Here is an 18,290-nt window from a genome sequence, read left to right as displayed (position 1 = left end):
CAAAATGGTCAAAAAACAAAGCACACTTCGGTCGTGGGAAATATCTCAATTTTCAAGATCGCGATTTATGTACAAAGAACGTAAAATTAAAAGCACAGAATTCTCGTCTAACATCTAGCGTATTCAAAAACGATCGATTAATTAATCTTGGACGCACAATAATAACATACATAATAAAAAATAGAAACGCTTCGTAGAAGGCAGAAACCTTCTAGCGATGAAACATTCTGTGTGAGGAACAAACAAGCTTCCGCAAAGCATCACAGCAAAGCAATCAATCAATCGTAAGCGTAATATCGTTTAGAAACCTTAAAAATGTTCAATGTTCACGATTATAAAATAGTTTGGCGTAGTGACAGCAATTGTCGCAACTGTCGACTAAAAATATCAAAATTGCCCTTTGTTTGTGTAACTAATTGGCGAAATTCAAGAATCAGCGCAGGAAAGCAACGAACTGCAAGTAAGCGTAATTCGTACATGATCGATCGTAGGGATCGAGGATCGATTCAAATGCAATGGACTCGTATATAGGGTATTTCATCTAACACATTCAATGCGGAAGACATGAACGTGCGTGTCGTCGGAACTTCCCATCACCTTGCGGATGAAGACGTCTGGATAGATGGACACGTGTTACAGAAAAATCGATTTCCACCATCAGGGACCCAATTCGCTTTTGTGCGTCGCATTGAACGCGTTAATTCGTTTGTTACTGACGATGCAAAAAACATACTTTTTTTATTTTATTTTATGATTGTAATTTTGCAAGGATCATTTCTGCTTCAGTTGCTACTTCCTTTCTTTATTCTATATGCGAGAAGTAAAAATATATCGGCTGGACTTTTGTAAATTTATTAGTTTCATTCTTCGAGCACGTGGTAACGTTCAATTTCTCAAAAGACAAATACTTCTAACATTGTTACTTTCTTGTACTTTCAGCTTGTAAAATTAATCGCTTGATCGCTTGATCCATTCGCAAAATCATATAATTTCATTTTCTAATTAAACTCAGTATTTCCTTCGCCAAAATATATTCTCTTATTCGATCAAATTAACGAAGGCGAAAATGTATTCCTGTATATTATATAATATATATAATGTATCCTTGTACAATCTTCTTCGTATAGAACCAACTATCGTTATGATTATTTTCTCACGCCGTCGTTAATAGCAATTGGAATCATCTTAAGTGTAGAAATTAAGCGAAATACCCCATACACGATGATTCACTGGAAGAATCGTCGACAAACAATGTGAAAAAGACGCGTTTTAACGATATCTTCGCCTCTCGATTCGCGAACGACGATTCGACAGAGCATTATCAAACCTTAAAAAGAGCGCAAAACACAGTAAAAAAGTTGAAAGATAGCGCGCGCGCATAGAAAAATCCCAGTTGTACAGTGTGTCTATCAGCGAGCTTAAATTAGTTTACGAAACTATTTACACAGATCGCATTAAACGGAAGGTTGTCGAGCTTGTTATACATGCTCGTATGTCGCTGTACTTAAGCTTAGCGGCTTACAGTTACGTACAGATACCTTAGTTAGTTCAGAGATGATTCGTGCGTGTACCGCTATTATTATATTAAGAGTATGTATATATACTTTTTTGTTTTCTTTATGCATATGCATTATGTTGTAATATATTATATTATTTTGTGTTATATTACGTTATATTATATTATATTATATTATGTTATGTTATGTTATGTTATATTATGTTATATTTTATATTATATTATATTATTATATATCACTAGCACTAGGTGAGTGAGAACTGAAACTTGGAGATTATACTTGTGGAATTTCTTCCTCGTTCACCTAGTGCCCAACGCTTTGTAAAATAACTTACAACTGTTCTCATATACATATATCGGTGTAACGTTTTTGTAATAACTTTAAGTGGACCCGAACGGTAGTCGAACGTGCACGCCCGTGCCTCGAGAAGAGATTTTATTATATAAGACTGTGTCATCAATTAACAAGTAAACTGGCTGTCTACGAGAGTATGCGAAAAATTAGATATAGTACGATATTGTAATATCTAGAGGAACAATTTCTTAACGTTCTTTTTTTTTCCAATTTTTACATCGTCTTGGATGGGGTAATTAAAATTTGATAAAATATCTCTCCATTTGAAATAAAGCATACCGCTTCGTGACAAGTTAAACACTGTAAATATATACAATAGAGGGTTGTATCAAGTGGAGTACATTGCGCTGCACTTGAAATCAATGTACAGAATTATAAACGGAGATGACAATAAAAATCGTTATAGTCAACGTTATTTATATCTGTTCGCAGTTTTCATCGTGCTTCATAGGTGTAAATCTAGATAGCTGTTTAAAATACAACGCTATAATCAACAGAATTCTAAAAAGTTGAAGCTTCTGCGTAAAAGTCGACTTTAAAAGATCGTGGTGATTCGCTTCTATCCATTTTTTCTTCGCATAGAATATTCGTAAAAAGTGAATTCCTACGAAAAAGTCTTCTCGACACACGGGCACAGAAGAATTTATAACGGTTTTTAAGTATAAATATTGCAGTGTAAATAGATAATTTAAATATTTGTTACTCGAAAGACACATCTAGATCGCATGTTTTACGTTGCGTCGTAAGATCATCGGAAAAATTACTCGCTACGATTTCCTCTCCCGCACAGAAAATTTTCCCTCGAAAAAATAACATCGAAGTCGGGTGCAGGTGCTGAGTTACATTTATCGACAAGGTGTTGTAAATAGCTCATAGCGACGTTCCGTAATTTTTGTCATCGTTTCTTCATCCCCGTGTCGTTCCTTCCTTTTTATATCCCTCTTTTGTTCTCGAATCGGTACGCAACGCCAGTTCACGTACAAGGCTCTTCGAGAATGACGCGGATGAATCGTTAACGTACACGTAGTGTCTAAAAAGGTTGCAATTTCTAGCTCTATTTTTCTTCTTTTACCAATGTGTTGCCACTTTTCGTTTATGAACAGGCACGCGATTTCCAGTTTTATTCGATTATGTTTCACGATTAAACTGTGGATATTTATGAAAATTTATATGTTCATGTAAATTTTATGAACACAAACGAAGGACTTAATGGGAAAGTCGTACAAGCGTATGTTTCCAAAAACGAGATAGAATCGAATTTTTGCGTAAACAAGTACTCGTTTAAAGATTGTTGTCATTCGTTTCTCTTATGAGTATGTATACTAATATGTTTTAATATTTAGAAACATCTTTTCTCGCATTGTAAAGTTTGTCACACTTGTACTATTAATTCACAACAAATGTGATATCTTTTATTTATCTACGAATACCGTGTCTTGTCTGCTTTCTAAATCGTATCTATAAAGTTTTTAACACGTTCAACAAAGTTGTATTGAATTCTGTTTCTACTTCAAATTATGTAACAGTAAGTCTTTGTCTTAATGTCATAAATATATAAATACTTTTAACACCTTCGTTTAGAAACGTCACTGACAACATTTTTATCAGTTAGAGCCGACATTGTGTCTGGTTAAACTGAAATTACTGTATTATACAATTATAGCGATAATCTCACCGTACCCGTTTTCTGTTTAATAACTTCTTCGAGATAACTTCTTTAAGATTTAATAACTTCTTCTTCTTTAAGATCAAAATCTTGTAAATTCAACGTTCTACAAATTTTATCATTCCTTCACCGCCTGTACCAAAACTGAAGAGAAATTTTTATATTGTTTGAAATAGTCAAAAACTTTTTGACCAATTCAGATAATGTAACCGTTCAAACATTAGATCTTCGGATAGTAGATATATATATATATTTTTTGTATACTTGTGCACTTTAAATTTTCCATAAATGCATAAACATCCGCAGTCTATTCCTGACACATTATCCGAACACCTGTTTAAGGTGCGAAACAATGAAAAAAGTTCTTTTGAGGTGAAGTTCACCGAGGAAATCAAATGTTCAATCGCTCAATTATCGTATCAATACACGTTACCTTATATCACGTAATTATACTTCTGTCGTGTATCGAAATATAGAAATCATACGATCGAATTTCTCTGAATGTAGAATAGTTATTGTAAACGTCTAATTGGTCGTGACAGAAATTTATCGATAAAGGTAACGATATACATATAAAAATCAATCTAACAGTTTCTATGAAATACCAACGTGCTACGAACATTCTAAGTACCACTTTATTCTTTAAATTTTTGTTGTTCACGGAACGACCACAGTATGTTTTAATAGGCCTACCTACCACATACTCGATTGGTCGAGACAGGAGTTTCTCACGAAAGACGAAATTCAAGACAGAGGTAGAATCATATCGTGAACTTTAAACTGTATTCTCATAGTTGAAATCGTGAATGATACCACGAATGACCGTGTGCGTTCGAAGGAACTTCATTTGTTAGAAACGAATATCTTTGTATTTTTTAGAAGAAAATTGTTATTAGAAAATAATCAAGTTTATTTACAAGCAGTTAGTTTGTAAATTAATAAGTAAGCATGAAGAAATCTAAGGTTCTAGAAATGTATGTTTTGTACATTTTTCAATAATTTCTTAAAATAATCAAGCGTATCATATTTTGAGAAGAAAAGACGTGTTCAAATTTTTATTCGAAGCTCTTACGTACTTCGTGTGTACAGCTTTTACTTTTAATAATTTAATTTGTATAATAAATTCTTCCCTGAAGTTCCTTCGACTTCGTGGTATCAAAATTATTCAACATCGGAAAGTAGAAAATGTTGAATGATTACCGAGATAAGCTCAAACAGAATTCTTTTTGGCCAGAATCCCTTTTAAATTTCACTTCCTTTACTTCTTTCCCTATAAAATGCGCCATAAGTGTCAGATGAATTATGGTGTGGTAGAATAATAGCATTTCCTAATAAACAGGTGCCCTAGTTCTGCCATATACAGAATGGTCCATATATCACAACTGTGTAAAATATCATACAAAAATTTTCTTGGTTTAAAACAACAAATATCTAACATAGTAATAAGTCTGGAATAGACTTCTTAACAGGCAAATTTTACTTGTATCATACGAATGAATTTCATTTGTTCGATAACGACTGATATTTCGCCGTAAATTATTAGCTTTCCCTAGGGTGCAATAATAATTTATCAAGACTTTAAAATATTGACTTTAAAATATTCAAGTGTATGATATTAATAACTCGTGCAAGATATTATGGGCCATTTAGTACATTACGCACAGATCCAACAGACTAGATATGTTTGTCAAATAATATAAATACCTTAAACAATTGAAATTCAATGAAAATTCAAGGCGATGATCTTTAAAATCCAAAAAATGTCTGCCAGTAAAATATCTAAATATCCGTAAAACTACCGACGCTAGGCCAATTCTTTTAGATTTCTAAAACACCTTTTAATATCGATACTTATCCTAGAATTTTCATTTGCACACACACACATGCGCGCGTTATGTATAATAATTAACACATATGCCAAGCTACCGAGGAACATAGCGTTACAAAAAGAGAATACTCGAGACGGTACGATACAATCATTTCGTGCTGCTACAAATGCAACTGAATCATCTACATAGAAGTTGTCACTTTTAGATTGGCACGTAAAAATTATACTTAACAACTTTTCCTAATACTTCCTATCAGATTTAAGAGCATTACTCGGATGATTTCTTAAATTCATTAGATTTCTTTCATTCAAATTTTACCCGTTTCCTCTTTCTTCTTTGAACGAAATGTCCTTCCTCTTTTAACGATATTCCAATATTTCTCGAGATTCTCCTTCTTCTTTGCGCGTCTTCAATAATTCATAGTTGTTATCCTCTGTCTCATTATGCTCGTGCGTAGAACGTTCCGATTTAGTCGCATGAGAAATATATATTAATATATATATAATGCATCTATTCTATGTATACACGTTTGTTATTATTTTTTTTCTTTTTTTGTACAGAGCTTTCTTTGGTTTTCGAGAAGAAGGAATTAGTCTTTCATAGTAATAACGAACTGTTTTTGATTGAATGCAGGGTGTTCGGTTTGGCAATTTCTTTCCTTCTGTTCGCTCTGTATTTCAATTTATTCCTGCCGTCGTAGAAGAACCATAACTGTTGGTTACTTGTCAGAAACCTGAAGAAGGTTCCAAATCCACTTACGTTCACGTTAAATCCACTTAGACGATGTTAAGCATCTTCCACTGTGTAATAACAACAACTTAGAGAAATATCTCCATAAAATTTTAGTTGCTCTACGATTTTCGAATTTCTGTATGTCAATCTCGTTTCAATAAATAAAGAGACTCGTAGAATTTTAGAACGCGTTTTAGCGCAAAATTGAAACGAGAACGTTTTAACGTACAACGATTCTTATCTTCCATAAATTTAATAAGTAATAACTAACTAATAAGAAACAGATTGAAAAAAAGATAAGAAACAACTTGATTGTCGCAACAGAGTCAAATAGAACCTCCTGAAACGTACGTAAACCATAAAGTAATATAGAAGAATCTTACATCGATATTCATAGTGTTCTTCTTTCTTCGATTTCGAGCTCGAATGAACAAAATAGCAATTTTAAGCAAAATGTTCCTGGCTTCAAGTACACGTAAAAAGACAAAGACTTGTTCGCAATATCTCAAGGATTTGTGTCGACTGACTTTGACCAGAGAAAGTGCGATAACAAAGTTACTCCGCCCTATTCCCTTATCTCTACGTGGAATTCTTCAACGTTTCGCAGTTTGCATTCAGAAGTAACCGAAAGAATGGTTCGCTACGAAACACAGCATAACATTCCAAACAGTTTGTATTTCGTTTACGTAAAGGTAAAATATCAACGGCCAATGAAGTGATATCGTGGATCGGATAAAGCTCGAACACCCAGCATACAGGATAGAAAAGTGCACTTTCTTCAGCGACGATTCAAGCTGAGTACACGTTACGCATTATATGTCGATAATATATATATATATTTATATTATATAATTATATATATATAATTATATATATATAGAAAGTTACAAAAGATAAAAGAATCGAGTATAATGTACACGATGTATAGACTGTCTTCAACGGTTATTCTCCGTTTTACTTTCCTTTCAAAAGCTTCGATTTATACGTTTTCCAATTTCTCTCCTCATTCTCCCTCTCCTTATCTTCGCCATTCTTTTCTCCTTTCTCTTTCTAATTTAAGTCTGGAACGCCTGAGGAGTTTCTCTCTATCAGCGGATGTACTTTCATCATCGACTAACCGGATCCAATTAATTAGCCGGTTTCTCTGACGTCGATCATTAGGCTTCGTCGGAGTGAGAGCCTTGGGAGCTACGCTTCTTCTTATGGTTTCCGTGGTGATGATGATGGGAATGGTGTTCATGATGGTGATCGGTGTGCATCAACGCGTCAGTTTCTGGTTGATTCTGATGGCCCACCAGCAGGTCCAGCGTACCTCGTGGAAGTCCAGCTTGATCGTTAGCTGGAGGCGGAAGTGGAGTTGCTACGGGCGACTCGCTTGGTAATGGCACACAGTGCAACACGTAGCATCTAACACCGGCTAGTATGATACCTAAAAACATTGAGTTTTGTTAGTCATTACCATACTTTACGCGATCGTTTTACCATTTAACACTAGTATTTTCCTATTTTTTTTTTTTTTTTTTTTTTTTTGATCACTAAAATGTGAAACTTGTACGAAATGGATTAAGAACGAGAGGAATACGGAAGGGTACATAATGGTCATTAGGATCCAAAAGATGATCGTTGGACATTTATTACGATGATATTTTACGAGGTAATTTGACTGTTTAACGTTGGAACTACTGGCGATTAAAATGTAAACTTTGTAACAAGCGACTCAAAATGCAGTTAAAGGAAAGCTATACATAACGCGAGGATAATACCTGGATATTATCGAGTTTTCGATATGATGGTATTTTATAGGATCGTTTCACCGTTTAACGTTGAGGATTATTAAACTAATTGTAAATTAGCTACTCGCTTGTAACTCACTACGATCTTCGAGAAATGTAGGTGTTTAATTTTGGAATTTAAAAGGGGAATCGTTACAAATATCAACCAGAACGAAACTCTTCTTGATGAACGTTGATCGATTCGTAATTTGGTAATTACACTATACAATTTTCATAAACAAATCTTTAAAGGAATCTTTAGGATTTGTTAAAAAGATTAATAAGTTTTATCATTATTTTTTGTTAGAAATATCAGCACTAAAAGTATCGGACTAGAACTAGACTAATTCTATACTAAATTGTAACATTTTACAACGAATTACGGACATTAAAATAGCAGGAGTATGAAGAAAACACAAATAAGCTGATAAGTCTTTATCTATTTACTTTACGAATAATCATTAACAATTTCTAAAAATCTACCGCGATATATATATACGATCTTTATAAAAAATTATGGATTGGTCAGTTCGACTACTCTGATAGTTGTAGCGTTAAACTTTAATAAGTACGAATGATATTGATGTAATGGTGATAATAGTGATATAATTATTTTATATGGTGGATATTTATTTCTCATATTTTCTGCTGCTCGTGATTTTAATCATAAAAGTTGATACTAAATAATATTCCTAGTTTCTGTTTTACTCCATATCTTATGTTATTATTAATATAAATAGCTTCTTAGGGACAAGTATTACTGAATTTACAATGTGAACGATGAATATTTAATTCAAAAAATTACAAAATTCGAAAGAATTAGAATATGACATACTCGTTACATAAATAACGGTGATAAAGTATCAATTTAACTATTTTATTTGTTCATTTCATAGAGATTTCATTTAAAAGTTGTATTTGTTAATCAGAGATTTTATTTGTTATTTCAATACATTTTATATTTATACGAAAGAATACAAGTTACTGAGCGCCTGATAAATACTGAGATCGTCCATTGTGAATACGTTGCACGTATAATACACGTGTAGCGGCACAAGAGTTAGAATTCGTTCGAAATCATGTTATTGTTTTGCTTCGGAGTATGAAGTTCGTTAGGTTACATATAATGTAAGAATAAACAAACTCCGAGCAAAACAACGTCGCCGCTACATGTAACCGTAAAACAAAGACAAATTTGAATCTTCCGACTTGACCCCGACTACTATAAATAAACAGACGCGATCGCAAACGGATTATTATAACCTGCGACCAAACGACGTTACACACACCGTTTCGCGACTAGGACATTGTACTGACAATTTTAAATACATTAATGATTTCACCTATTAGTCATCTCATTAATCTCATCATTTGACCTCCTACAAATTGGTGACTCCGACGTGATCAAAGTGATAGAGATAACCGGGAGAGTGCCGATAAGATTTCGAACTCCGCGAGTATTAGAGCTTTCGAGATGACGAGTACCGACAAAAACGAGCTCTTTAACGTGGACGCTGTAAACGCTCATCTCCCCATACCATCGTTCTGGGCGGATGATGTAGAGCTGTGGTTTAATGTGTTAGAGGCACGGTTCAAACACGCCCGGATTACGAGTGAGGTGGCCAAATATAATGCCGTCATCGCGAACATCGATAAACCGTATGTGCGACTCATCCGCGACATCTTAGCCAATCCACCGGAGAGTGGGCAGTACGAGTTCCTCAAAAAGGAACTCATTAAGAGGCTGGGCGAGTCAGACGCCCGACGCCTACGTAAAATAATAGAAAGCGAACAACTAGGCGACAGAACGCCTTCTCAATTTTACTGGGATCTGAGAAGCCTCGCCACCCCTGCAACATCGGACGAACTCATCCGGACTCCCTGGGAAAGCTGACTCCCGGTGCACGTGCAGCGCGTCCTAGCCTCCGTCCAGGATAAGAGGCCCGAAACTCTGACCACGATCGCCGACAGCATCCATGAAATACGCCCGGAACTAGGACAGGTTGTTGCGGTCAGCATAGACCGAACCACGGCAGTAGGTAAGCCAACGACATACGGCGGCGGAGTAAACGATGCCACGGTTGCCGCCATCAACGCGCTCAGGGAACAGATGATGCAGATACAGGCGCAAATAAACGCGTTGACCATCGGGGATCGCCGGCGACCATGCTCCTGCGCGAAATACCGCCGCCGTTCGCGATCCCGAAGCTCGTCACGGCAAGGCGGCTTATGCTTTTATCATGCGACGTATGGCGAACGCGCGAGAAATTGCACCTCAGCGTGTACATGGAAATCGGGAAAACGGGACCGGCCGTCCGTAGTGCGGCGAACGACGACGGCATGATCTCCCGCCGCATTTTCGTTCTCGACACACGTAAAGAAACTTCTTTGGTATTTAAGTGACTCGAGAAAATAATGTATAAGTTAAATTTAAATTATAAATTTAAATTACTCTTCTTATATCTTTATATACATAAGTATATATTCTATATTTCAAATATCTATAACAATCTATAAATCTTTCCAACAAAATTTTCAAATATAAACCATTTCATTTTTAAAATGCGTTATTTGATTATACATGTTGATCTGATATATATATTTTCAATAATATACATAAAATTTAGATTTGCTAATTTAACGGAACTTTGACGATGAAAATGAGCTTTACTGGTTTACGTTGCGGTAATTTTCATAGGCTGGAATGTAATTAGTTTAGTGTAACGAAAATTCGATCAAAATTTGTACTATAAATTTTGGACTACACGTCAATATATCTCGCGTTTATACTGTGTAATTAATACTCTATGCAGCGTACTTTGACAATTTAATTCCGAAGCAACCGCTTTATCTGTTGCTAAGTTTACGAGTATGGCCTCGTGTTGATAATATTGATGCATGTGAATTTCATCGGTCAACTTTATCGTTCATGCAAATGTTATGGAGATTCTTGCTATTGCATTCAATCGATCTGCACTTAAACGTATGTGACAAGAAATATTCGAGTACAAGAATATCGAATAATGTTCGTTATGTAATTATATACTTCTTTTTCGTAATAATATTCGACATTTTAATTTCTCCTTTTAATTCTTTTACTTTAAAAAATTTTTCTATTTTAATTTTACTTTTATAAATACTTTTTAAAAATGTTAAAAAATAGATAGACAAGTACAAGATATTCAGCGCAACAATTAATTTCGCTATATTATTTGGGTTTGATTTGGAAAAAATAAATTTTCCTACTTTTCTTGGAACAAATTAATAAACTCACAATTCAGAAAAAACGTGGCATAGTCCACTTTCGCTCTCAATGTTTCATTTAAATTTCTTTCAAAGTGACTTTCTTCTACCAGAATTTCCTATTCACTTATACGTACATGGATTTCTAATAGCTCGTTAAAAACAGTTGGGAAAAGGATGATCAATCCTATGGAAAACTGAAAATGTTTGTTGAAAGAAGTTTGAATCGACCTAAATACGGTAAGTACTTTTAATAAGCTGTTGAAAATGTTCACGAATTAATTTTGTAAAAATTTTTCGAGCGAATAAAAGTGCAAAAGGATACAAGACAATTTTGGACCTTATTCAGAGAAAATTCAGCTAATTTTTATTCCTTTTTTGTTATTTGTTGTTTTGTTGCGAATTATACTTTTTGAGGAAATTTTAATGAAATTATTCTATTTCGTCCGTAAAACTCACGCAATTTTTATATATATGCAAGCATATTTAAATCTCAGATGTGTTTGTAAACATTTTCAGCGTACTTATAATAAAATTAATTTTTTGTTTAAAGAACTTCGTTAAACATTTCCGTTGCAAGATTGTATAAATTCGTGACGATAAATGTATTTAACGTTTTATACGGAGGATATTTGCATCCTTGAAGGTATTCCTTTTAGCTAAGTCAAAGAACAGCTATCACTTCTATTCCCACCACAATGTTAAACGACATTAACTTGATTACTCTGAATGAATAGCTCACAGTAATATGATTTTGTCATAAAATCTCTGAAGAAGAGAAAGTTCTTTCCAAACTGCTTCTTATTACCTCGGCATTGTCTTGTATAATATCTCATTACTAACTATAGAATAAATAAAACGAGTTTATATGCGAATTCCATTATTTCAGTAACGAAGCATTCGGAATATTTTATTAAAATTTCAATAAATAAAAGAACGTGAATATTTTATCAGAAGCATTTCGCTTTTCCTACATTTTTGTGTAGGAGATTTAATAATATAATCTCAGAAGACGATCATGATAAACGTTTAATATCGTTGGAAACTTTTTCTGAAAGCAAAATATTAATAGAACTTTTAATAAAAGTTGGATCTGTTTCAAGTACGAGCGTTAAATAGAGGGACATAATTTTAGAATATCTCATTTTTATTCTTCTATTAATCAGTATACTATATCTATTGATATGAAATGGTTAGAAGAAATGTAGCGGCACTCGGCAGTAAACTTTCTAACGGTTTCTGTCCCGTGGACCGCTACACGAAGACCCTATCCTTCGGACAAGATGATTGCCAGACGTCGAAATATTTCTATAGCACATTTTATATCTAGCTTAAGGACCTGGTATAAACCTTAGGATTTCCTATTATGGAAAAATACGAGAAATATGTTTTTTCTCAGCTACGATACTTCAACTTAGCAATATTAACGTTATAACGTTAGCAACTTTCTCTCGAGAGCGGTTAGCATCTTTCTTCAACCGCCGATCTAGAGATCAACCAATTAACAGCAACGTCTATTTCCCTCACTTTCCTAACGAAGATTTTCTCCGACGAATTCGATGATCTCGTATCCTTAGACACGCCCCATCATAGTTTTCCTCTGCAGCCGACAGCCGAGTCTCGAGTTGTCAGTAGATAGTCTTCAGTCAGCAGTCGATAGTCCATAGTTGTTAGCCGAAAGTCGATAGTTGAGCAATCATCATCCGAATTTGAATCACTATCGTAACGCATCGCCTAGAAGTCTAACTTATAACCGCGAAACGCAAACAGCTGCTTGTTAATAAATATATTGTTAACCATACTCGAATGATTCTTCGGCACCTATCACGACTTATTCACCTCAGAAACAATAAAATGAAAAAGACAAAATATCACGATATTTTAAATAACTTCATTCGTTCCTTATTTTCCTATGTGAGATTTGAGAACAGTGTTTGGTATACTGTAACTGTAACTGTCTAGTATATTATACAAGTTTGAATCGTTATTTAAGCATTTGCAACGAACATAAATACTGGTTAACAAACGCTTGAAATTTTGCAAAGGCGTGTTAGTATTTAGTATGATTGAGTCTATTCAGTTCGCAAGTTTCCAAGCATAAACTTGGTGGTTCTAAAGTTCAAAAGTTACAGAATTCAGAGCTGCAATAGAACGAGCTGCACGACGAGATGCAAGGTACGAATTTGCAAAATTTAAAAGGAGAATGCATTAAAAATTGTTTTTCTTCGTATCATTTCCTTTTCATTTCATTTTATTAAATTATCATTTTTCAATTAGATGTGTCCAATATGAAAGATATTCAAATAAAGAAATAACACGAAACATATTTCCTTGATTTACCATCTTACGAATATTCATTAATATTTTAATTACAAACTGTAGTATTGTATAATAAATTCGTAATAAGTGAATGGTAAAATCTTAAATCAATATTTTGTTACAAATATTACATTTTTGTTAAAAAACATGTACATTCGAATTATTTGATGAAATCATGTTACCGTGATATGTTCTTTTGAAAATGTCGCATTTTAACTGTAGATATAATCCAATTAGTCAATGGAATTATATATCCTGTTGAGAATACATAATTAAATATATAATTAAATATTCTGTTGAAAATATTATCCCTACGCTCGTTATTAATGTATTACTTGATGAAATTGACTATGCAGTATAATGAGTCGAAATGTTATGTGTTGAAAACGTCATCATTCTACCACAGATATGTAGCCTAATTACTTGAAATCAACTTACATGATAGATAATAGATCCTATTTGAGAGTATTCAACTGCGGAAAAATGTGGCCTAATTACTCAATGGAATTATATTTTCCAATATGATATTTTATTTTGAAAATACTATACGTCTGTTTGTACAATGAAATTAAATCGTTATAAAATACACATATAACAGCAGTTAATACTTGAAATTAACGTATTAGATCTATGAAACCAGGGATTTGTGTATAATTTTGCTTTGCTTTCCGTTAGCGCTACTATATAAAAATAATTTATTTCGTTTTCCAAAATTCTTCTCTAAAACATATTATTCCTTTACGTGTACCTATACTAAAAATAAACGAAAATTACACAAATTTGAAATTCTCCGTATTATTATACTTGTTTCTTTCACGCTCGGTGTATCACCGTAGTAAATCGTTATTAACCAACTAACCGACAAATATAATTGATGTTAATGAGTCTTGGGTCAATTAGTGAACTTGCATCTCCTTTATAAAAATATCAGAAAAAGTGTGTTTCTATTATTAATAATAAATTCTTTGTTTCCACAGCCTAAAAAATTTCGCTTCCAGAAGGCTTGAAAAAAAAACGCCAATTTCAGATGTAATTAATTTCGCTGGAATATACTTAAATTCCATAAAATCATTTTAACTATACAAGATTACAGCTGAAGTTACAACATGCTTGGGAATTTATTCTTCTCTTTACATATGCCTTGCAGTTGAGATGAATGTATTTCCTTGACCCATTATTCTCTTATATTATTCTCTGGTGAACATTCGTCACGAGCACACCGGATCGTTCTGGCAGAAATTCAGTTTCTTTGATACGCTTTCATGGGCTGAGAAAAAATGGCTCACCTAGGAGAAGCAGAATGCTGCCCGCTATGAGTAAAGCGAGTCTATGGTCGGTGGTCGTCGCACCCGGGGCAAGTTGGACTAGACCAACGACTAGCACCACTGCGCCTAACAACAGGCACGCCACCACCGCGTGTAGTCCCGATATCTGTAAACGACAATGTCCTTGTTAAATCATTTGCCACGTCTAACTGTCATAGGAATGATCTGGTGGTGATTCCACGCGCAAGGTATAAATTATTCATCATCTTGCAAGTGTTTCTCTCGAATGATTCTCTGTTATAGGATAATTCTGATGATCTGCGTTGCTTTTCACAATTAAAATGCTCTATACGAAATTTCTGTTATATTTTAAGATATGTTACGGCTCATACAGCGGATCACGAAAGCATTTGAACACTTACAGAAACTTCTTACGCATATATATTAATATACAAAACACGTTATAACATATATTCAGTTTTTAAAATACATTACCCCTTGTACAGTGGCTTGCGAAAGTATTTGAACGTATATAGAAATTGTTTATGAACATGTTACGTACATATAACGTATAGTACAAACTATTTGAGAACTATGTTAGCAGAAACGAGTCTGAAAATGCATGTAGCAGTTGTTTCTTTTTTACGATTGTTTACTGCAAACGTACGATTCGTGGCCAATACCAAAGTATTTGAGCAATCAATTATTCGTTATAACAATGTCTAAGACCATTCATTAATCATATTGCATATTATTGTTTTACTAAATGTACATTTGCAATAAGTGTGTCGTAAGCTCTGTGTACATTTTCGAATTAATTATGCATTTTGCTAACACAATCATGATTTTACATTTTAATTCTTATATTTGTTTCGTGTTTTTTAAATATTTTAGTTGTGGTCATTTGTATTTGACTATGCGAATATGAATTTATATAGAGAAGCATGAGGAATTGTTAAACTAATGTAAAAATTGGAAAATTAAACGGATGAGTGAAGTATGCAACGTTTCGTGACAACAAGTGTAAAATATTCTTCTATTTCTAATCATTTAATTAATTCTATTAAAACAACATCCTTTAATAATTTTAAATATTTTCAAAAATTTCAATAATTATTATTTCAAGGACATATTAAAACATTATATTTTTATATTTTTTTTTATATTATTATATGTTATTTTTTCTATTACAACGTTTTATTATATCAATATTTTAGTCGTAAATATTTAGGTGTATAACGTAATCGGTAAATTTTGTGCAAGATTTTAATGGATAGTAGTAACTCTGTTGTTTCTTGAGCTTTCAATCCACTGTATTATGTAACTGACGTCGTGCATCTGGTAAGTCTATCAAAATCTATATATAATCTCTATCAAGGACTCTTTTAATTAATCTCTTAATCATACTTATATTGTCAATGCATACTATAATATTAATCTCAAAACGATTTTCGCTGTTCGATGCTTAATTTCTAACAAAGTTAAGTTCTAACAAAACATAGAACTCTTCTAAACCACAAAATCTATTTAGAACATTACTTAATCCACGTAGAGAGTAAACTGTTCAGTTCTATCGAGATTAAATGTATTTTTATTTTCGAAAAAATAAATACCAATTATCGATTTGCAGGCATTTATGGAAAATTTATAAGCATAAAAATATACGCGTGTAATATCTAGAGAAAAATTCGTTTTATAACATTTTATGAATCATACAAATTTCTCTTTAGATTCCATTTCTTTAAATATATTCAGAAATATTTGATTGGTCGTAAATATTACAGAGTCGATCATCTTGATTTCTAAACAATTTCTTTCAACATAAAAATTTCAGAAAATAGAATCGATCACTTTGATTCTTGAGTTTCAGTGATTCGAGTGTTTTGCCAAGTCGTTGAAGTATGTGTTATAAGAAGATATGCAAATCTATAAATGGCACACAGGCACACATAAATTCTACACAGCGGAATAATTCAAGAACACAGAAATCGAACGTTCGTGTTGTAATAAAGCGTACCCATGATGCGTAGCGTATGGTCAGTTGAGATCAATAAATAGTCACGTTAGCGCGACGATATCCATCACGGTAATGTACGTACGTACATATGTTTGTATGTTTGTACGTTAAGCAAAAAAAATTACCTTGCCACAGAGATACAACTCGGGTAAAGGTTCCAGGTGGTTGTTGTGGCCATGAGGACTGGGGGTAGGCGGTGAGCCTTGAGGCGGTGGCATCCATTGGCCCCCTAGATAAAGCTGACTAGGACGTTTTAATCTTTTTTCCTGTCGTTTACGTTCGTGGCGAACTGCCACCGCAGGCATTGCACCGATCATCCTGCAAAACAGTCAACGAACGTTAGTGATAATTAAAATATTATAGATGCAAGTAAGCTTTTCTTGAAATTTCGTAGATTTACCACTGTGTCTTTTTAATTCATAGATGAATTTTAAGAAAAGTTCGTTTCAATGATTTCAACTAGATTGTTAAGATTGCACGATAAGATTATGGACAGTGGCTAGAAAAAGTATTGATACGTCGATGTATTTACTGTAGCATTTATATAATAATGAAGTCTTAGGTCTTTAGATGCTGCATAATTCGAAAAATTTGATATTACAGGAATGAAATCAGTATCAGATAGACACAAAAAAACACGCTACACAGAATCTGATAGATACCTTTTTGGAAAACGAGGATATGTGCTTATATTATACTGTAGTTGTAAAAAGTAAAATACAGTTGTAGATGTGAAATCATATTAAATTTATATATTTAATAATTAACTAATGAATGATGGTATATGCTTAGAATTAAGTTAAGAATATTTATAAATTGTTGTAAAATATAATAATTTAAAATCTTGTGAAAGTATCCGGAAAAGTTTGCAATTATTATGCAATATAAACTATCGTATAAATTCTTTTCCCTTTGGGATGAATGATCATTCTTGCCCACTGGTCACTTTCACGTTTTGTTATTATAATAAAATTATTCTTTTCATAAACTGGCATTTAATATAGATTGACACAGTTCTAAATGAAAAAATAGTACCTTAAGTGTAATTTTAGTTTTAGCTGGTAAAAAATATAAAAATTATAAAACTGATTATTGTAATAAATTGTTGGAGGGGTCAATTTACAATAAAAATTTCGAAGTAATTAAATTTGATTGTGTTATAATGGAAAAATCAATTTTCATGACATCAGAATATTTTGCATTGTCACCTTTCGACCAATCATTCGTAACCTTGTCAACGGTTAATCGTCATGCATATAAGGAACATCCCACTCGCGCGTGAGCTCATTTTCGTTTGAACCTTCGTAACGTGCAAATGGACAAAAAACCTTTGTTTACTTATTAGCAACTTAATTACGAATTTAAATATAACATTTAAACCATTAATATACAACATTTAAGCTGTAATTCGGTTCGAGTGACCCTGTAGGGGTGGACCCCACTCGTTCCGTTGGGGCTTTGCCTTGTGAAAGTTTCGAACGGCCAAACAGATATTCGAGTTACGGTCAATCCTTGGGCTTTCCGCTGGATCTTGAGATCATCTCGTGTACAGAGGTAAGTCGCGAAGGTGTGTTAA

General features: G+C 33.4%; 1 protein-coding gene across 1 annotated transcript; it reads right to left on the bottom strand.

Annotated features, from left to right (window-relative positions):
• Positions 1-7,145: 7,145 nt before the first annotated feature.
• On the bottom strand, positions 7,146-17,034 carry LOC117211255. The gene is made up of 3 exons (XM_033454938.1): positions 16,840-17,034; positions 14,719-14,863; positions 7,146-7,527 (listed from the first exon to the last, which is right to left on the bottom strand). The coding sequence occupies exons 1-3, from the start codon at positions 17,029-17,031 to the stop codon at positions 7,256-7,258; spliced, it is 609 nt and encodes a 202-aa protein (XP_033310829.1). The 5' UTR covers positions 17,032-17,034; the 3' UTR covers positions 7,146-7,255.
• Positions 17,035-18,290: the final 1,256 nt, after the last annotated feature.

This window comes from Bombus bifarius, unplaced genomic scaffold, assembly GCF_011952205.1.
Source record: "Bombus bifarius isolate JDL3187 unplaced genomic scaffold, Bbif_JDL3187 scf7180000008225, whole genome shotgun sequence".
Taxonomy (NCBI): domain Eukaryota; kingdom Metazoa; phylum Arthropoda; class Insecta; order Hymenoptera; family Apidae; genus Bombus; species Bombus bifarius.
The sequence above is the reverse complement of the archived record's forward strand: the minus strand, read 5'-3'. Positions and strand labels throughout refer to the sequence as shown.

Excerpts from the sequence above, each read along its gene's own strand:
- LOC117211255 (XM_033454938.1), bottom strand. The coding sequence starts at position 17,031 with ATGATCGGTGCAATGCCTGCGGTGGCAGTTCGCCACGAACGTAAACGA. Across the intron at positions 14,864-16,839 it reads AGTTGTATCTCTGTGGCAAG|ATATCGGGACTACACGCGGT; the intron begins GTAATTTTTTTT and ends TGTCGTTTACAG. Across the intron at positions 7,528-14,718 it reads CAGCATTCTGCTTCTCCTAG|GTATCATACTAGCCGGTGTT; the intron begins GTGAGCCATTTT and ends CAATGTTTTTAG.